This window comes from Somniosus microcephalus, chromosome 1 (genome assembly GCF_052327205.1).
Source record: "Somniosus microcephalus isolate GS21.2 chromosome 1, FLI_Smic_1.0, whole genome shotgun sequence".
NCBI lineage: Eukaryota > Metazoa > Chordata > Chondrichthyes > Squaliformes > Somniosidae > Somniosus > Somniosus microcephalus.
The window spans coordinates 395,066,444-395,084,276 of NC_140987.1; the positions used below are offsets into that span (position 1 = coordinate 395,066,444).

At 45.3% G+C, this 17,833-nt stretch overlaps 1 protein-coding gene across 1 annotated transcript in view; it reads left to right on the forward strand.

Moving 5' to 3' along the window:
- Window positions 1-1,338: 1,338 nt before the first annotated feature.
- LOC147125122 (putative E3 ubiquitin-protein ligase MID2) overlaps window positions 1,339-17,833 on the forward strand; it is a 72,555-nt gene continuing 56,060 nt past the window's right edge. Inside the window, exons 1-2 of the mRNA XM_085997685.1 lie at window positions 1,339-1,560; window positions 14,418-14,525. Of these exons, the coding sequence (XP_085853811.1) occupies window positions 1,354-1,560; window positions 14,418-14,525 (315 nt within the window). The 5' untranslated portion in view covers window positions 1,339-1,353. The remainder of the gene's footprint in view (window positions 1,561-14,417; window positions 14,526-17,833) is intronic.

Sequence of the window (17,833 nt, forward strand, 5' to 3'; positions counted from 1 at the left end):
AATGGGGTGTTTGACAGAGATATTAGCATGGAAAAGCTCAAGTTTTCGTCAGTTCCACTGATTGCCGGCTATGGGGGGGGGGTTTCCACAGCACAGCCAGTGTCAGAGCAGTGAATGACTAACCGCAACTTCAGGATTTCAGCATTTAGATGCGCACGCGCTAAATCCTGAAGTTACGGTCAGTTTCAGAGGGGTAATGACGGCGAACGCTGACAGTTTCGCCGTCATTACCCACTGCAGAATCTGGGCCAATGTGTTCTAAATTATGTACATAATGTGTGATTCTGAATTAAAACTTATAATATACACAAAACAAACTGCATTTCTCTCTCCATCTATGCCTTTACTGGTGTGTGGAAATTCATCTCGGTATTGAAGATAGGTAGGAGGTGGAAGTCAGTCTGCATACAATCCTCAGTGTATGAAGAAACTGTATAGATCCTATAAACCAGAAAACCAGCATATAATCTAGGCTGACACTTCAGTGCAATAATCAATGAAGGGGTTCTGCATTGTTGGAGTGAATGAGGGGAGTTTGGCCTAATGAAACTGTGTAGCATGGGAATGCAGTTGACTATATATTGAGCGCTCAGTAGTTGCTCAAAATGTCTTTGTAATTTCTGCATTTGGTTGATATTTCACACCTATGATGCAGATTCCATTGTTCATTAGAATCTCATCACCTGTGTACAGTTGTCAGCTTCCCCTAGACAGCTAGCAAGTAAAATAGTACTCAGACTAGAGGGTAGATGGATGTGCCGCTCACTCATATGGGGACTAAACCAACATGGGATTTCACATACCCCTGTAACTGCCCTCCACTATCCATTATTCTCCGTAAACTATTTGAATAAAAGTGAGATGATGGTCACTAATGCTGTGTAAAAGGTACATTTTCTAAAAGGTCCCTCTACATGGCTAAAAAAATAATAATGGCAGAGCACATTAAGGATTCAACATGCTGCATCCACCTTCTTTGGATTTGATGTTTAAATTAAATCTAAGTCAAAGATGGATTGGGTGGCATAATGGGTTAGGCACTATCCTTTCCACTCTGAAACTTTTGTTGAATCTTGCCCAGATTGATGGGATGAAGGTTTCCTCTCTGTTGTTAGAAGGTCCCTATGTCAAATGGGTTTGGGCCATCTCAACCCAATTGCTGGTGAACATGAGTCCACTGCACACCATGACCCTAATTAACAATACACCATATGGATGTGGAAGCATCCGATTGGTGCAGATAGAGGGATATTCTTCTGAGTTTGGGCTAAGGTACATTAATTGGGGGCAAAGTAGAATTACTTTGCAGATGACTATTTTATTTGATCTGGGATTGCTTAATTGTGATTCAACATGCTTGAAATTGAGACTGTGCTAACACCCTTCACCTTGAGCATAAAAAAGCTAATATGGAAGGACATATCAACACCTGAAAACTCATGGCTAATTCTTGTCTCACCACAGCAAGCGTTGGAGGCTAACCTTACGAATCTCGTGAAGCGGAACACTGAGCTGGAGTCACAGATGGGCAGACTCATTCAGATCTGCCAACAGGTGGAGGTGAGTGAGTTCTTATGCTAGCGAGCTACTCAGCTAATCTCGCTGTGGCACAAACTACGGCAAACAAGTGAGTTGTGGAATTTTACTGCAGTGAGCTAGGCAGCACATAGACCCAACGGCAGTGTTGTAGATTGAAATACTAATCAGCTGGCCACTAATGGATTATTGACTCATGGTTTGTTTCCTCATTAGCTTATAGTTTGTCTGCACTTCTGGTGGGAAATGAAGACTTAACTGGAGGTCCCAGATCTTCCTCAAGAAAGGAGATTTATTGCTAACAAGTTGATAAGGTTTCTAGGAGATTGAATGAACCACTCATGCTTTCATAACAAATGATGATTTGCTGTGTGAATTTATAAAGGGGCCTATGATTGCCAAGTTCAGAGACTGCTTCTTCTTTCAGCTAATGATTGGCGGTTGTTGCTCTGTTTGTGGCAAGTCGGTGATTATTGTGTGGGAAAAAAAAATCTTTAAAATAATTAAGTACCTTAATTAGCAAGTTGTAGAGAAGCATGAATTCTCCAGAAAAGCAATTTTGAAAGGTTTGACCTGCACAATGTACTAAAGTCCAATAACAGGTGACTCACTAAACTGCTCCAAATACACCTACTGTTTGATATAAAATGCCTTGTTTACAACTACCTCGCAGAGAAAGCATAAAAATCCTCCATGTAACACACCCATCACTATAACACACATTGCTTATAGCTCCCTCACCAGTAGAATTCCATATCAACCCCTCTTTCTACAGCATTACCTAATGAATACTAAATGGCTTATATGATGTTCCCTCCTACTCTTTTCAACTTTGTTGGTGTACTGCACTGTGGGTTGTCACCTAAGTTTTTCATTTAAAATACTAACACTGAGGTATTACAACCTCCTAGTACAAAATATATGGCTTGAAATTTCTCTGTGTGGTACTCTTAGGCATGCATGCATTAACCAGTTTGTTAATTCCTGAATGCACCATTTAAAGAAGATGTTAACCTATTACTTGGCACTAAACATAGCACACAGAGGAATTTCATCTCCAACTCTCCTCTGCATAGGTATATTTTAGAGTTTGGAGTTTGTCAGCTTGGCTCAGTTGGTAGCACAGTGACCTCTGAGTTCTAAATCCCACTCCAGGATTTGAGCTCATAATCTAGACAACGGTGCTATACTGATGGTTGCTGAATGAGGTGCTATCCTTTGGATGAGGTGTTATCTGCCTTATCTGCCTGTTCCAGTAGTTCAAGCAAATGCTAAAGATCCCATGGCACTCTTTGGAGATGAACAAGGATTTCTCCTCTTGCACTGGCCAATATCGCTCCCACACCCAAAAACAGATTAACTGTTCATCATTTCATTGTTGTTTGTGGGATCTTGCTGTATGCAAAATGGCAGCCACACTTGCTTATATAGCAGTTCAGTGCACTTCAAAGTAATTTACTGTGTATAAATTGCTTTAGAAATTTGCGATGTGAAGCAGCACTGTATAAATGCAAATTTTTTTCCTTTTCTTTCATTACTTCAGCTGGTCTATGACTCATCAATAAAGAACTCATTATGTTAATTGTAACTCCTTCCTGCTATTCTAGCAGTCTTTGGTATACTATCACTTACAGCATAATTCTCACTTCAAGTGACTTAATCTAACAAAATGGAGGTGAATGCACTTGCTAGTTGTAGGCGTCATTTCCAACTTCTCACTTTAACAGTAACAGTATAATGTGCATTGCTTTTCAGCGGTGAAAGGTCAGTGCCGAATTCATTGTGCCACTTAATCACCCATCCAGAAGACTCAGAGAACACTTGTTCCTGGATCTCTCACCAGCAAACCTGACAACACCCTCTCAAATTTCAAATATAATGGGCATTACTCACTTTTATTTTAAAATACATAAACACTGGGCACAGCACCTTCCATGCCTTCTCTACAAGATACACGCCTCCTCTCGACAAAACACTTGTCCGCTGGTACCCATCAGTCGTCTAATTGCAGAGAGGCTCTGCTGCCTTTCTGAGCTGAATACAAAGCAGTTTCTGATCTAAAGAAAGTAATCCCAATTGGTAATTTGGTGTCTCCAAAAGCATATAGAACACGTACCAACTCAATCCCAAGCTGTAGTGCAGGCTCAGCAAGGCCTAGAATCAATAGTCATGCAATTGCTGACAGCAACTTGGCAGTGGGGGACACAGACTGTAGGATGTATTTGGAGCCGAGGAAGGATGTAGTATAAGTAGTACCTTAGGCACCATTCCATGTAAAATCATCAAGCCATATAGAAATACTTGAGGTGTAACCCTTGATCTCTTTACTTCTGAATGATTGTCCAGGAAATTGTGATACATGCATGTCTGGGATCTTGGATTGAATCCAGTCACAGTAAGGGATGAAAGTGCACTCTTCTTCTGCTGGCTGAGAGTGCTTGATGAACAGTGCAAAGGCTGCTTTACTTTGTAATTAATCCAGGCTACATGGGATCGGAAAATGCTTAAGAATGTCGAGGAAGCTTTACTCTTTATCTGACCCATGCTATGTGTGACCTCAGAATTTTTTTTGTTTAAAAGCACATCATTTAATGATGTAGAAACATAGTAATATACCAGATCAAAATAGAAAATTACAGTCCATCTGGTCAGTCCCAAAGATCATAAATGTCATACCCTGTTCTGTGACTCATACCTCTGAATCATCTCTTGTACTTCTCAATCAATTTCTCCGCCAAAAATCTATCAAATTCCCTCTTCAATTAGCACCATTATATAGAAAATAACAGTGACATTCATCCATGTCACAGGTGTGTAATGACATTGTGAATAAAATGAAGTCTGATGCTTCTCACTCCCAGAACAAAAATAATGCCAAACATTTATTTTTGTGAAGAAAGTGTCCCTTTGGGAAAAAAAACAGAAAGCATTTGACAGACAAACCGAATCTCGGAAAGAATTAGAAAGGCGAGCAGCTCATTGGAGCTTACAGAATGGATAAATGAGACTACTTTTATTTTTCTATATCTGCCATAAATATTTCTGACAGAGCCACTGCATCTGGAAAGAGTTCACAAGATAAATTGGACTGTTGAGGCTCACTCTATAGAAGACTAATAAGTCGTACATTTGTTTTGATCATCACTGAGAACAGCCTGTGCTTTTTTTAATGCTCTTCTATAAGTGTGACTCATCTCCTCAACCAAGTCCTCACCAGTTCCATGATCATCAGTCTTGATAAAGGAGAACATTTGCTTCTCCAGTTTCATTTGTGTGCATACATAGAATTATTTAGCTAGACATTTGAAACATTAAAGTTGTTTTCTGCCAGACCACCCCCAAGGCGCATGACCCCTTACTTGTAGGTTATATTTCTGTTACCTTGCTCCTAAGTGCCTAGGGAGCTGTATCCATCCCCTCCCCCTCTCAAAGATGGCACATCTGGGGTCCAGCTGAGGCCTGTCCATTTGTGTCAGCCTCCTTCAATATTTCTTCTGTCTAACCTCAGCAGGGGCATATGTAGCTGCAACTGAGGCAGTCTTTTAAAAGGGCACAGTCTAAAGAAGAAGGTGGATGACATTTTGTTTTTATCTCTCTACAAACACAAGAAATCATGATGTAATTTCCATGGAAAAACATAATTGTGTCACCTGCATGTGCCATCATTATAACAAAAGGTGCACAAGGGCAGATAGAGAGAAACTTTTTCTGCTTGTGGGGAGGCTTAGGTAAAGGGGACATAAGCTTAATATCACAGCCAGGCCATTCAGGAGAGAAGTTAGGAAACACTTCTTCACACAAAGGGTGGTAGAAGTGTGGAAATCTCTCCCACAAAAAGCAGTAGATGCTAGCTCACTTCATGATTGTAAATCTGAGATTTAATAGATTTTTGCTGGCCAAGCATATTAAGGGATTTGGAGCCAAGGCAGGTGGATGGAGTTAGGATACAGATCAACCATGATCTCATTGAATGGCAGAAAAGGGAATTGGATAAATACTTGAAGGAGAAAAGAATTGCAGGGATATGGGGAAAAAGCGGGGGCGTGGGGTTAACTGGATTGCTCTTCGAAAGAGCCGGCGCAGACTCGATGGGCCAAATGGTCTCCTTCTGTGCTGTACTATTCTATGATACTATAACACTCCCTCGCCAAACAAAAGGATTTTATCAATGACAATAGTGTGCTTTTAAAGACCTTGGCCCGAATTTTGCAGTCAGCAGCAAAGGAATGGCGCTCACTGCTGACCTGAAAAATCTACTCACAAAATCTGAGCAGGCTCTAGAGCATCGATTTCCCCTATTCCGACATGATTTTCAATTTGGCGCCACCTGTAGGGGATCTGTGGCATCCAGCAACAGTGAAGTCATCAAGCAGGCTGATCAGCCAATCAAATTAAAGAATTCTCACAGACAGCAAACCAGGAAGTAAAAAACACCGATTATAATTCATTTTTAATCATTTTACAGAAAGTGAAATAAAGATTGGGACATATACATGAGATTAAGGTAGAAGCTGAAATATCATAAACATTCAAAAAAATTATTATTTTAAAAATCTTATTGTGAGGAAATGACACGCCACACTTTCAGGGCCAGAGAAGTTGTTCAGCAGTAATTATGACTTACTATGCCATTAAAAACTCAGTTATACCTCATTCAACAAGGCTTAACATTTTCAATAGTTCTTACAATGAGAATAGAGTGAAAAATTTTGAAGTTCACGTCAAATCACTGATTCTGTGTTGATTGCATCTGCAAAGACTGCAACAGCGCACCCTGTGGAGGAGCAGGGTATCACTGACAGCAACTTCCGTGTTTAACTGCGCATGTGTGGACGCCAGAAGTTGCTGTCATTTTTACACAGTAATGATGGCAAATGCTGACAGTTTCACTGTCATTACAACTACAAATTCCGGGCCATTTTTTTCAGTTGACTAATAAGGAACATGAGATGCTCTAATCATGGGTTTTGGTTTGAGGAAATGCCACCAAAGTGTGAGAGATGAGACGTCCCAAAACTTCCATAAATACTAACCTTCCTTTTCTCCCCTTATCTCTCTTCTCCTCAAAAGACAAAAACTCAAGCTAGATTAATTTTCCACAGCAGTAATAGTTTCTGCTAACCTAACCCAAGTGATCATTCTTCATGTATTGTACTGAGCAGTGAGTTTTGATGGGACGTTCAGTATGTGGTAGGCATCACAACTGAGTCCAATTCTGACCCAATGGTCACTCAATGCACTTCCAGCAGGGGCCATAAGACAGTTACCAGGACAGAAACTCTGATTTTTTTATCCCTCATCCTTGACCTAATCCAGAGTTGCTGATTACGGCCATGGGTTAGGAGAAAATCTTAAAAATTCAAAAATTTTGCTCCCCACACAGTCTTTAGGGGTCCAGACCCAGACTCCCATCCTAGGCTGGACCCCGAGGTGACCCACTTCTCTGCTTCAGTCATGAATTCCGGTAATGCATTCCACAGCCTCACAACGGTGGCATAGTGGTTAGCACTGTTGCCTCACAGCGCCAGGGACCCGGGTTCAATTCCGGCCTCGGGTGACTGTCTGTGTGGAGTTTGCACATTCTCCCGTGTTTGCGTGGGTTTCCTCCGGGTGCTCTGGTTTCCTCCCACAGTCCAAAGATGTGCGGGTTAGGTTGATTGGCCATGATAAAAAAAAAAAAAAATTTTAAATAAAAAATTGGCCCTTAGTGTTAGGGGGGGATTAAATACGTGGGGTTACAGGGTTACGGGGATAGGGCTTGGGTGGGATGGCTGTTGGTGTAGGGACCGGGTGCTAGGGTTTGGATGATCAGCCATGATCTCGTTGAATGGCGGAGCAGGCTCGAAGGGCTGAATGGCCTACTCCTGCTCCTAGTTTCTATGTTTCTATGTTAACCCTCTGTATAAAACAAAAAGTTTCTTCTGCTCTCTACCCTAAATCTCTTACATCGCTGTCCCCTTGTTCTATACACCTCAACAACTGGAAACAGTTTTTTTTCGATCTACCCTGTCTGATCCTTTCATAATTTTAAACATCTTTATCAAATCATTCCATAATCATCTGTTCTAACGAAAGCATCCCCACTTTTTCAGGTTTTTCTTTGTATTTGTATTTCCTCATAGAAACAGCATCCTAGTAAATCTGCATTGTACCTTCTCTATCATGCAGGTACAGCAAGCAATTATGAAGGCAAATGGTATGTTAGCCTTTATTGCAAGGAGTTTGAAGTATAAGAGTAAGAAAGTCTTGCTGCAATTATATAGGGCGTGGGTGAGACAACAGCTGGAGTACTGTGTACAGTTTTGGTCTCCTTACCTAAGGAAGGATATACTTGCCTTAGAGGGGGTGCAATGAAGGTTCACAAGATTGATTCCTAGGACGAGAAGACTGTCCTATGAGGAGAGATTGCATAGAATGGGCCTATATTTGCTGGAGCTGAGAAGAATGAGAGATGATCTCATTGAAATGTATAAAATTCTTAGAGGGCTTGATAGGGTAGATGCTGAACAGCTGTTTCTCTTGGCTGGAGAGTCTAGAACTAGGAGTCATAGTTTCAGGATAAGAGGTCAGCCATTTAGGACTGAGATGAGGAGAAATGTCTTTATTCAGAGGGTTGTGAATCTTTGGAATTCTCTACCCCAGAGGGCTGTGGATGCTCAGTCGATGAGTATGTTCGAGACTGAGAGGGATAGATTTTTGGGCACTCGGAATCAAGGGATATGGAGATTGGGCGGGAAAGTGGAGTTGATGTAGAAGTTCAGCCATGAACTTATTGAATGGCGGGGCAGGCTCGAGTGGCCGTATGGCCTACTCCTACTCCTAGTTCTTATGTAGGAGCTTCCTTCACCTTGTTTGACCTGAAGGAATAGTTCAATGTTGAGGGCTCACAAGGCCATACCCATCCGACTGACCTCTCATGGGTCTATCCTGCCTTAGGAAAGGGCATATCCAGAGATGGTTAGACTGAGTAGTGATGGCAGGTTCCCTTCCCTGAAGAATGCTGGTGAAGTAGTTGGGTTTTAAGACAATCTAGCCGTCATGGTCATTTATCTAGCGCAAGCCTACAAAAAAAATCAAATTCACTTTCACCATGGTGGAATTTGAACTGATGGCCTTGTGATGAAATATTCCATTCATCACTGCCTGTGACTGTGGTCGGTTTCAGTGTCATTTCCCTTCCCCCAGTCCTCATTGTATTGTTTATTGGAATGTGCTGGAATGTGCTGTGTGTGTAGGGCTCCGCCCATACCTGGCCCCTTTTGTAAGCTAGCTCAGTCTGGCCTCAGTCTCCAGAAGGAATATACCTCTCTCTCTTACGTGTTACTTTCTAAGTTAATAAAAGCCTTGTTTTGTTTCGCTAACATCGAGTCTCGGAATTATTGAGGCACATCAATTTTATTAACTTATTTTTCAACACTATGGATCAACTCCTGAAACCCGAACGTTTGGATTTGGATCAACATGCTCCGGACGCATCACGCTTCGGACACTGGTTTGAGTGTATGGAATTCTTCCTGGACAATTCCGCAGCCGTCAAAGACGCTACGGACGCTGCGAGGATGAGACTCGGAATTCTGCGGAATTGGGTAAGCCACCGGGTTTACCCCCTCATCCAAGACGCCGATACGTACCTGGCCGCCTGCGACATCTTAAAGGCGCATTACCAGCAGCCTACGAATGAGGTGTATGCTAGGCATCTGCTCGCTACTCGCGCACAGCGACCTGGGGAATCGGTGGAGGAGTTCCTAAGCACCCTGAAAATGCTTGGCAAAGACTGCAAGTGCCGAGATGTAAAAGCCGCAGTGTACACTGACGAGCTTGTTCGCGATGCCTTTATCACAGGCCTCAGCTCCACTTACATCCGGCAAAGACTGCTGGAAAAAACGGGGTTGGACCTGAAACAGGCTGCGGACAACGCGCGATCCCTGGATGTGGCCCAGAGAAACTCGGACGCCTACTCTTCAGCCCGCGCCGTCCACGCCGCCACGTGTGCACCGAGGGCGCCGCCATCTTGGAAGGCATCTTCCCCGCCCGGCAGCCCGACACCGGCGAGGCCCCGCTCTCCCCCCAGAAGCCCTACGACAGCCGCGACGCGTCAGGGACCCAACTGCTACTTCTGCGGGCAGCCAAAACACACCAGAAACCTGTGCCCGGCGAAAGGCACCACCTGCTTTAAGTGCGGTAAGAAGGGGCACTTCGGGAAGGTGTGCAGAGGGAACCCCGCCGGAAAACCAACCGCCGGAAAACCCGCCACCGCCGCGTGTGCGCCGTGGGAGCGGCCATCTTGGACGCCATCTTGCCCGACCTCGTGGGGTCCGCCATCTTATGAGCAGACAGCGTGGACGCCATCTTGTATCGATCAGGGCCCTACAGTGGCATCGGTCACAGTGGACCAGACCAGGCCGCACCCGCTATCCAAATCAATGGTGGACATCGAGGTAAACGGGTGCCGGGTTAAATGTTTAATTGACAGTGGAAGCACGGAGAGTTTTATCCACCCTGAACTGGCACAGCAACTCTCCCTAAAGGTGGTCCCTGCTCAGGGTACCATCTCTATGGCTGATAAAACCCAGACATCGACCATTCTGGGTTACTGCACGGTACAATTGGGCGTTAACGGAACTGTATACGATAATTTTAAAGTATTAATCATGAAGAACCTATGTGCGAGCGTGATCTTGGGCCTGGATTTCCAGTGCAACCACCAAAGCATCACGCTCAAGTACGGTGGGTCCCAGCCGCCCCTCACAGTGTGCGGTCTGGCTACCCTGAAGGTAAAGCCGCCTTCGCTATTCGCGAACCTTACCCCTAACTGCCGGCCAATAGCGACCAAAAGCAGGAGGTACAGCTGGGAGGACAGGCGGTTTATCGCGACCGAGGTAGACAGGCTCCTGAAAGAGCGCATTATTGAACGCAGCAACAGCCCGTGGCGCGCCCAAGTGGCAGTGGTAAGGGGTAGCGAGAAGAAACGGATGGTGATCGACTATAGTCAAACGATCAACAGGTACACCCAACTAGACGCCTACCCGCTACCCCGCATATCAGAAATGGTGAACCAAATCGCCCAATACCGGGTGTTCTCCACCATCGACCTCAAGTCAGCGTACCACCAGCTCCCTATCAGACCAGAGGACCGCCCGTACACCGCCTTCGAGGCGAACGGACGCCTCTACCAATTCCTCAGAGTCCCCTTTGGGGTGACGAATGGGGTCTCGGTTTTTCAGAGGGAGATGGACCGCATGGTCGATGACCACCACTTGCAGGCAACCTTCCCCTACCTCGACAACGTCACCATCTGCGGCCACAATCAGCAGGATCATGACTCGAACCTCGAGAGGTTCCTGGAAACCGCACAAAAACTCAACCTCACCTACAACGAGGACAAGTGCATTTTCAACACCACGCGCCTCTGCATACTAGGCAGCGTGGTGGAGAATGGGGAAATCAGACCAGACCCCGACCGATTGCGCCCCCTACGGGAGCTGCCCCTGCCCAACACACCCAAAGCCCTGAAAAGGTGCCTGGGGTTATTTTCTTATTATTCCCAATGGGTCCCCAACTACTCCGACAAAGCCCGCCCCCTCTTGAAAGCATCCTCTTTTCCGCTCTCTGCTGAGGCCCACGCCGCCTTCAAAAGCATTAAGCAGGATATTGAGCGGGCCACGCTACAGGCAGTGGGCGAGAACACTCCATTTCAAGTGGAAAGTGATGCGTCTGACTTTGCCTTGGCGGCCACCCTCAACCAGGCGGGGCGGCCCGTAGCTTTCTTCTCGAGGACCCTCCAAGGGCCCGAGATCAGACACTCCTCCGTGGAAAAGGAGGCCCAAGCCATCGTGGAGGCAGTGCGCCACTGGCGCCACTACCTAGCCGGCAAACGCTTCACCCTACTTACCGACCAGCGGTCGGTAGCGTTTATGTTCAATAATAAACAGAGGGGGAAGATTAAAAATGATAAGATTCTTAGGTGGCGGATCGAGCTCTCCACCTTCGAGTACGACATCATTTACCGGCCAGGGGCCCTTAACGAATCCCCTGACGCCCTCTCACGAGGGATGTGTGCCAGCGCCACCGGGGATCGGCTACAGACCCTCCACAACGACCTCTGCCACCCAGGGGTCACGCGGCTGTTCCACTTCATAAAGTCCCGTAACTTACCCTACTCGATTGAGGAAGTTCGGTCTCTGACCAGGAACTGCCGCACTTGCGCTGAGTGCAAGCCTCGGTTCTACCGCCCAGATAGAGCCCACTTAATCAAAGCTACACGGCCCTTTGAGCGGCTCAGCTTAGATTTCAAGGGCCCCCTCCCGTCCGTCGACCGCAATGTTTACTTCCTGAACATTGTGGACGAATACTCCCGGTTCCCATTCGCCTTCCCCTGCCCAGACATGACCAGCGCCACGGTCATTAAATGCCTCAACAGCCTGTTCTGCCTGTTCGGTATGCCGAGCTACATCCATACGGATAGGGGGGCGTCCTTCATGAGTGAAGAGCTACGCCAGTACATGCTGTCCAAGAGGATCGCCACGAGCCGTACCACCAGCTACAACCCCCGGGGTAACGGCCAAGTGGAGCGAGAGAACGGGACAGTATGGAAAGCAGTCACTCTAGCTCTAAGGACCAAGGGCCTCCCTATCTCCCGCTGGCAGGAAGTCCTCTCGGATGTGCTCCATTCGATACGGTCGCTATTGTGTACGGCCACTAATGCCACGCCTCATGAACGAATGTTTGTCTTTCCCCGGAAATCCACCTCAGGCGTATCCATGCCGTCATGGCTCTCCACCCCAGGTCCGGTACTCGTGCGAAGGCATGTGAGGGGCCACAAGACGGACCCTCTCGTGGAGCCAGTACACCTACTCCACGCCAACCCCCAATACGCATATGTCCGGCACGCCGACGGAAGGGAGGACACCGTGTCCATAAAAGACGTCGCCCCAGCCAGCATCGACAACAACCACGGCAATAGCAGCAACAACGATCACAGCAACTCTTACCCACCCACTACTCTTTCATCACCCCCGGAAGAACATCGACCAACGGCACCCCCACCAACTACCCCTTCAACAACCCTGGCGGCACCCCCGGCAGAGACCCAGGAGACTACCGGGGACACCCAGCCGACACCCGCGGCAGCACAACAGCCACGTCGGTCGCAGAGGACTATCAAACCCCCGAACAGACTAAATCTATAGAAGGGGTGAATGTGATGAAATATTCCATTCATCACTGCCTGTGACTGTGGTCGGTTTCAGTGTCATTTCCCTTCCCCCAGTCCTCATTGTATTGTTTATTGGAATGTGCTGGAATGTGCTGTGTGTAGGGCTCCGCCCATACCTGGCCCCTTTTGTAAGCTAGCTCAGTCTGGCCTCAGTCTCCAGAAGGAATATACCTCTCTCTCTTATGTGTTACTTTCTAAGTTAACAAAAGCCTTGTTTTGTTTCGCTAACATCGAGTCTCGGAATTATTGAGGCACATCAGGCCTTTGGGTAACTAATCTAGTACCTTAGCTAATCGACCTTATAACTGTTGCTGTGTCATGTTGCTAAGATTCACCATGACCCACACAATACATGGTTGCTCAGGATTGCTCTCATTGTAACAGTTTCTTTGTAATGTCAGCAATTACTTAACTGTTCAACTTGACATTTTAAAAAAACACAGGCAGAAGTCAGAAGCTATTGCAGGATTGCTGCAGGTAATGGAATTTGGCAATTTAGCAATCTGACCATTTGCTCCATGCAAAACAATAACAAGTCAATTAAAAGTTAGCTTGTGGGATTGTTGCACATGCGTTTCACCTCCACAACTTTGATTTAAATTTATCCTATATTGATGGATAAAAGTCTCCTCTGTCTTCTGCCTGTAAGGATTCTACTTGCAATGGATTTGGGCAGTCCCAATCCTGACCCCAGTACACAACTGGCCCTACTTTTGGTACTAAATTGGCAATCTCACTCGAGAGGTGTGGGAAATTAAAAAGTGTCACACTGATATAAGAGGAGGCGCTTTTCTGAAGATGGGGGTATAGTAGAGTGAGTTTTATACTGCATCTGTGCCATACCTGAACTAACAGTGCTTTGTATTGTACAGTATTCACCAAAGTAAAGCATAGCTTTCAGTGATTTTTCAAGTCAAGGAATTTTCCAACCTGTGCTAAGAGGTGCTTAGTAGGAATGCTACCTAGTCCTAGCTCTCTTAAAAAAAAAAATCATTCTTGAGATCTGGGCGTCACTGGCATTTATTGCTCATCCCTAGTTGCCCTTGAGAAAGTGGTGATGAGCTTTCTTCTTGAATTGTTGAAGTCCATGTGTGAAGGTGCTCCCACAATGCTGTTAGGTAGGGAATGCCAGGATTTCGATGTTGATGGAACGGCGATGTATATCCAAGTCAGGATGGTGTGTGACTTGGAGGATTACTTGAAGGTGATGGTGTTCCCATGCACCTGTTGCCCTTGTCCTTCTAGGTGGTGGAGATCACGAGTTTGGGACATGGTGTCAAAGAAGCCATGGTAAGTTGCTGCAATGCATCCTGTATGTACATAGTACACATTGCAACCACGGCATGCCGATGGTGGAGGGAGTGGATGTTTAAGTCAGCGGATAGGGTGCCGATCAAGTGGACTGATTTGTCTTGGATAGTGTTGAGCTCCTTAAATGTTATTGGAGCAGAATCTCATCCAGGGAAGTGGGGAGTATTCCATCACACTCAAGAAGAGATAACACATCCAACTCTATGCAAAGAATAACATCAATAGTGAGTAATAGCCAAAACAAAGAGGTTATCGATCTACTTCTATGCTTGTACCAAGACTGAGAATACTAGAGTGAGAGTCAATGATTTCTGGAAGAATGGGAGATAACAGTTTTATTGATATTTGCTGACAGGTAAACACTGCAATACAAGAGAGCAAACTGAAAGAGGAATGTGACGAGCTGATGGACATCATCAGGCAAAGGAAGCAGATCATTGCTGTGAAAATCAAAGAGGGAAAGGTAGGTGCTTCTCTGTGTAAATTGTTCATTTAAATGCAGTCAAACAAAGACCAGGCTTTTAGTAGTCAACCTCCTTCCTTCTATGATTCATAACAACATGCTTTGAGTAAGCACAAGACACTTTGTAGTGTAGTATATGGAACAGACTTTATTAATGACTAGTTTGAATGATCAGTTCAACCAGACAAAAGAGAATGGCTTTCAGCTTCAAGTTCTATCTATTAAGCCCTCCGAAGAACTGTTGAAAACCATGCTCCTTTACACCATATTTTGCCTACATCAAAAGGTACGCGTCATAAATAAGACCTCATGACGTATCTATTCCCAAATCCTTTGAAGACCGGCTATTCATGTTTCCTACATTACAAAAGTGACTGCACTTCAAAAGTACTTCATTGGCTGTAAAGCACTTTGGAACATCCTGAGGTCATGAAAGGCGCTATATAAATGTAAGTGTTTCTTTAGACAGTTGCAGTTGTTTAAAGCTACTTCCCTTAAACAAGACTTCATGACCTAACTGTTCCCAATCTCTTTGAAGAACCGGCTTTCACAACCATTATCTTTCTCTACTATAGCTAATTAATCATCTTCCTATGTTTATTACACAAGCCCCTAAAGTTAGACCTTAATCACTCAAGGCTGACGTCATTACTGTCATGCCTTTCTGTGATAATGTGGTCTTGGCAAAATCACATCTTTGCTGCCGGTTGATTTTTCTTTGAATTTTAGTTTTAAAGTGATGAGAATTTGTTGTTATGCTTTGATTTCTGAGAAGGGATGGTGAAACTCTCTCTTTAAAAGGTGTACTGATGGTAAGAGTCTTATTTTGGAAGAGCTCCCGATGGCAAGGCTCCTCATTTAAATGGTATCTTGATGATGAGGTTTCATTTTTAATCAGTGATGGTGAAGCTTTTGCTTTAAAAAGGATCCCATTATTGAGCTTGCTCTTCAAAAAGGATCCTGATGCAGAAGCTCTCCCATCTTTTTTTCTTGTTTTCTATCTTAAAAGACTGCCTTTTAAGCATATCAGTTTTGCCCAATCCCCTTTCCCAACAGTTCATTACAGGCCGTATTTATATTCAAGAATGCCAATTGTGGCTACAGTGATGTTACAAAGGAAAGGCTGGTTGCAATCTATCCAAACATTAATGCATGTTTGCAACTAATCATAATTTAAAATTAAAAGAGTCTTCCCCCCGCCACACTTTCCCCCTGCTGTTCAATGTAATGAGCTTCGGATATGTTTCAGATGGAGTGTGTGGAGGTTGCTCTGATAGATGGGCATAATCAGAGATGAGCTGGGCAGAACAAATGTGATTATGTAAGCAGTGCTTATAGCCTGCTTCGGTACACACCCATATAAAGATACTTAGAGATGAAAGCTGAAAAGTAGTAATTAGAAATTCCTGTCACATTGGAGAATATTGCGCCAACTGTTTCAGTCTTTGAAAGAAAATAAGGCCTTTGATCCTGAACTTTTCTATTAGGGTTACCCTGAGATTTACTCGGCAGGACGCGTATAAAGAAATGTAAAATGCTGAGAAATGTGACACGGTTTTCGTGAGTTGAACGGAAACAGATCACAGGTCGTGCGGCATTTGCGTTCAATACATATAAGGGGGCTTTAGAATTTATGCAATTTTTGTACTTCACCCTAACAGCTGAATTGTGATCATAGAAATTCTGGGCCCACCAGTGAAAATATGACAGGTTCCTAATTGTGACTTGTAGTTAGCACAGGATATTTAGGAAAACTGCTTAAATCCTATAATAACTCTGTGGGGTAGATTTTGACTGCGGTCGGGTTTTGGTTGGCTAGCTGGTGGAGCAAGTTGGCCAATAGTCCAAAACAGGAGGTCCGGTCCATTTTGAGGGCTGGGCTTCATTAGCTTAGGGCTGGTGGGCTGCAGGTGGAAAATGAGCGGCCCGGGGCAACCCACCGCCGCAGTATCAGGCGGCCTACAGGCCGGAAGAAGGTAGCTGGGAGTGCTCCTGCTCCTGCTCCTCCTGGCCACACTTACCTACTGGGCTCCTCTTTGGCTACACTGCCAGCGGATACTGGACGGAGTGTGCGCAGTGCATGCTTTGCCCAGTACCATCCTAAAATGGCAATCCGGGTCATAGGGGCTTGATTTGTATATTAAAAAGGCCTAGCACCTGACGGAGGTGGGCGCTCCGAACCTCCAGTGATTGGCCCTTCTGAAGTTGGCGTCAGCCGGATCAGGACCAGGAACGTGGTGGTAAGCTTTATGCCACCATTTTAGGGGCACTTAGCAACACCGGTAAAAAATCTACCCTGTGTCTTTCTCTGCAGATTTCTGAAAATATTAGTAATATTTTCAATGCCTATTTACCCAGTGAGCTAATTGTCAGGGTTATCCCAGTTTTTAATATCAATTTATTATGTATATGAGCCTGTCCTGGAATCTAAGAGGATCAAATCCGTGTTATCTCACTTTCAGCAGGCTTGACGATTATGCAAAATTTTTCCACAGTTTTCAATGAAATTGAATTGGCAAAGTCAGAGCTATTCCCCGGGTATGATGTTGTCACTGGAGGTTTGTGCCATAATCCTGAGGTTGTTTAGGACAGAGTTAACCATACAATGTCTTTGATCTCATAATTTAATCTACAATAAATTACTGTAAAATGAGTTAATTCTGTAGTAAATACATTTGTTATATTTACATCTCACTTGAGTCCCGCAAAATATTTATCGTTAACATTATTTGCCGATTAGGCCGACATAAAGTACTCCAAAAATAAAATGCAAGACAAGCAACTAAAATCAAATTTCTAGAAATAAACAGGAGCTAGGTTAGTGTCCGGAAAGAGAAGCGATGGGTAAACATTTTGGGTATAGATCCATTGGCCTAGAAATTCACTATGGCCCCGCCAGCTGGCTAGTGCCCAAAAGTTAGTGCTGGGCGCGGAGCCATTTGCAACCGTCAGATATTCACTTTTTGCGCCCCAAGTCAGAACCGGGCGCTATTCCAGGGTGTGCCCGCCCCCGCTTGGGGCGCTGAAACTGAATTTCAGTGCTCTAGGCGCCACTGCGCCACCCGCTGCGGAGCGGCAGGCTGCGGTACTGCAGGCCTCCTCCTTCTCTTAAGGTGGAGGTGCCTGCAACGGGGAGATCGCCGCTGGATAGTGCCGGCAAATGAGCCCGGCACCACGGAGAAGTGCCGGGTTCGCGGAAAGCAGCTGGCAATGCCGCGGGGGGGGGGGGGGGTGGAGGAGGCCGGGGAAGGAGGTGCGGGCAGGCAGCCGCCAAAAAAGCGGCCGGCCGCACCTCCACCTTAAAGCGC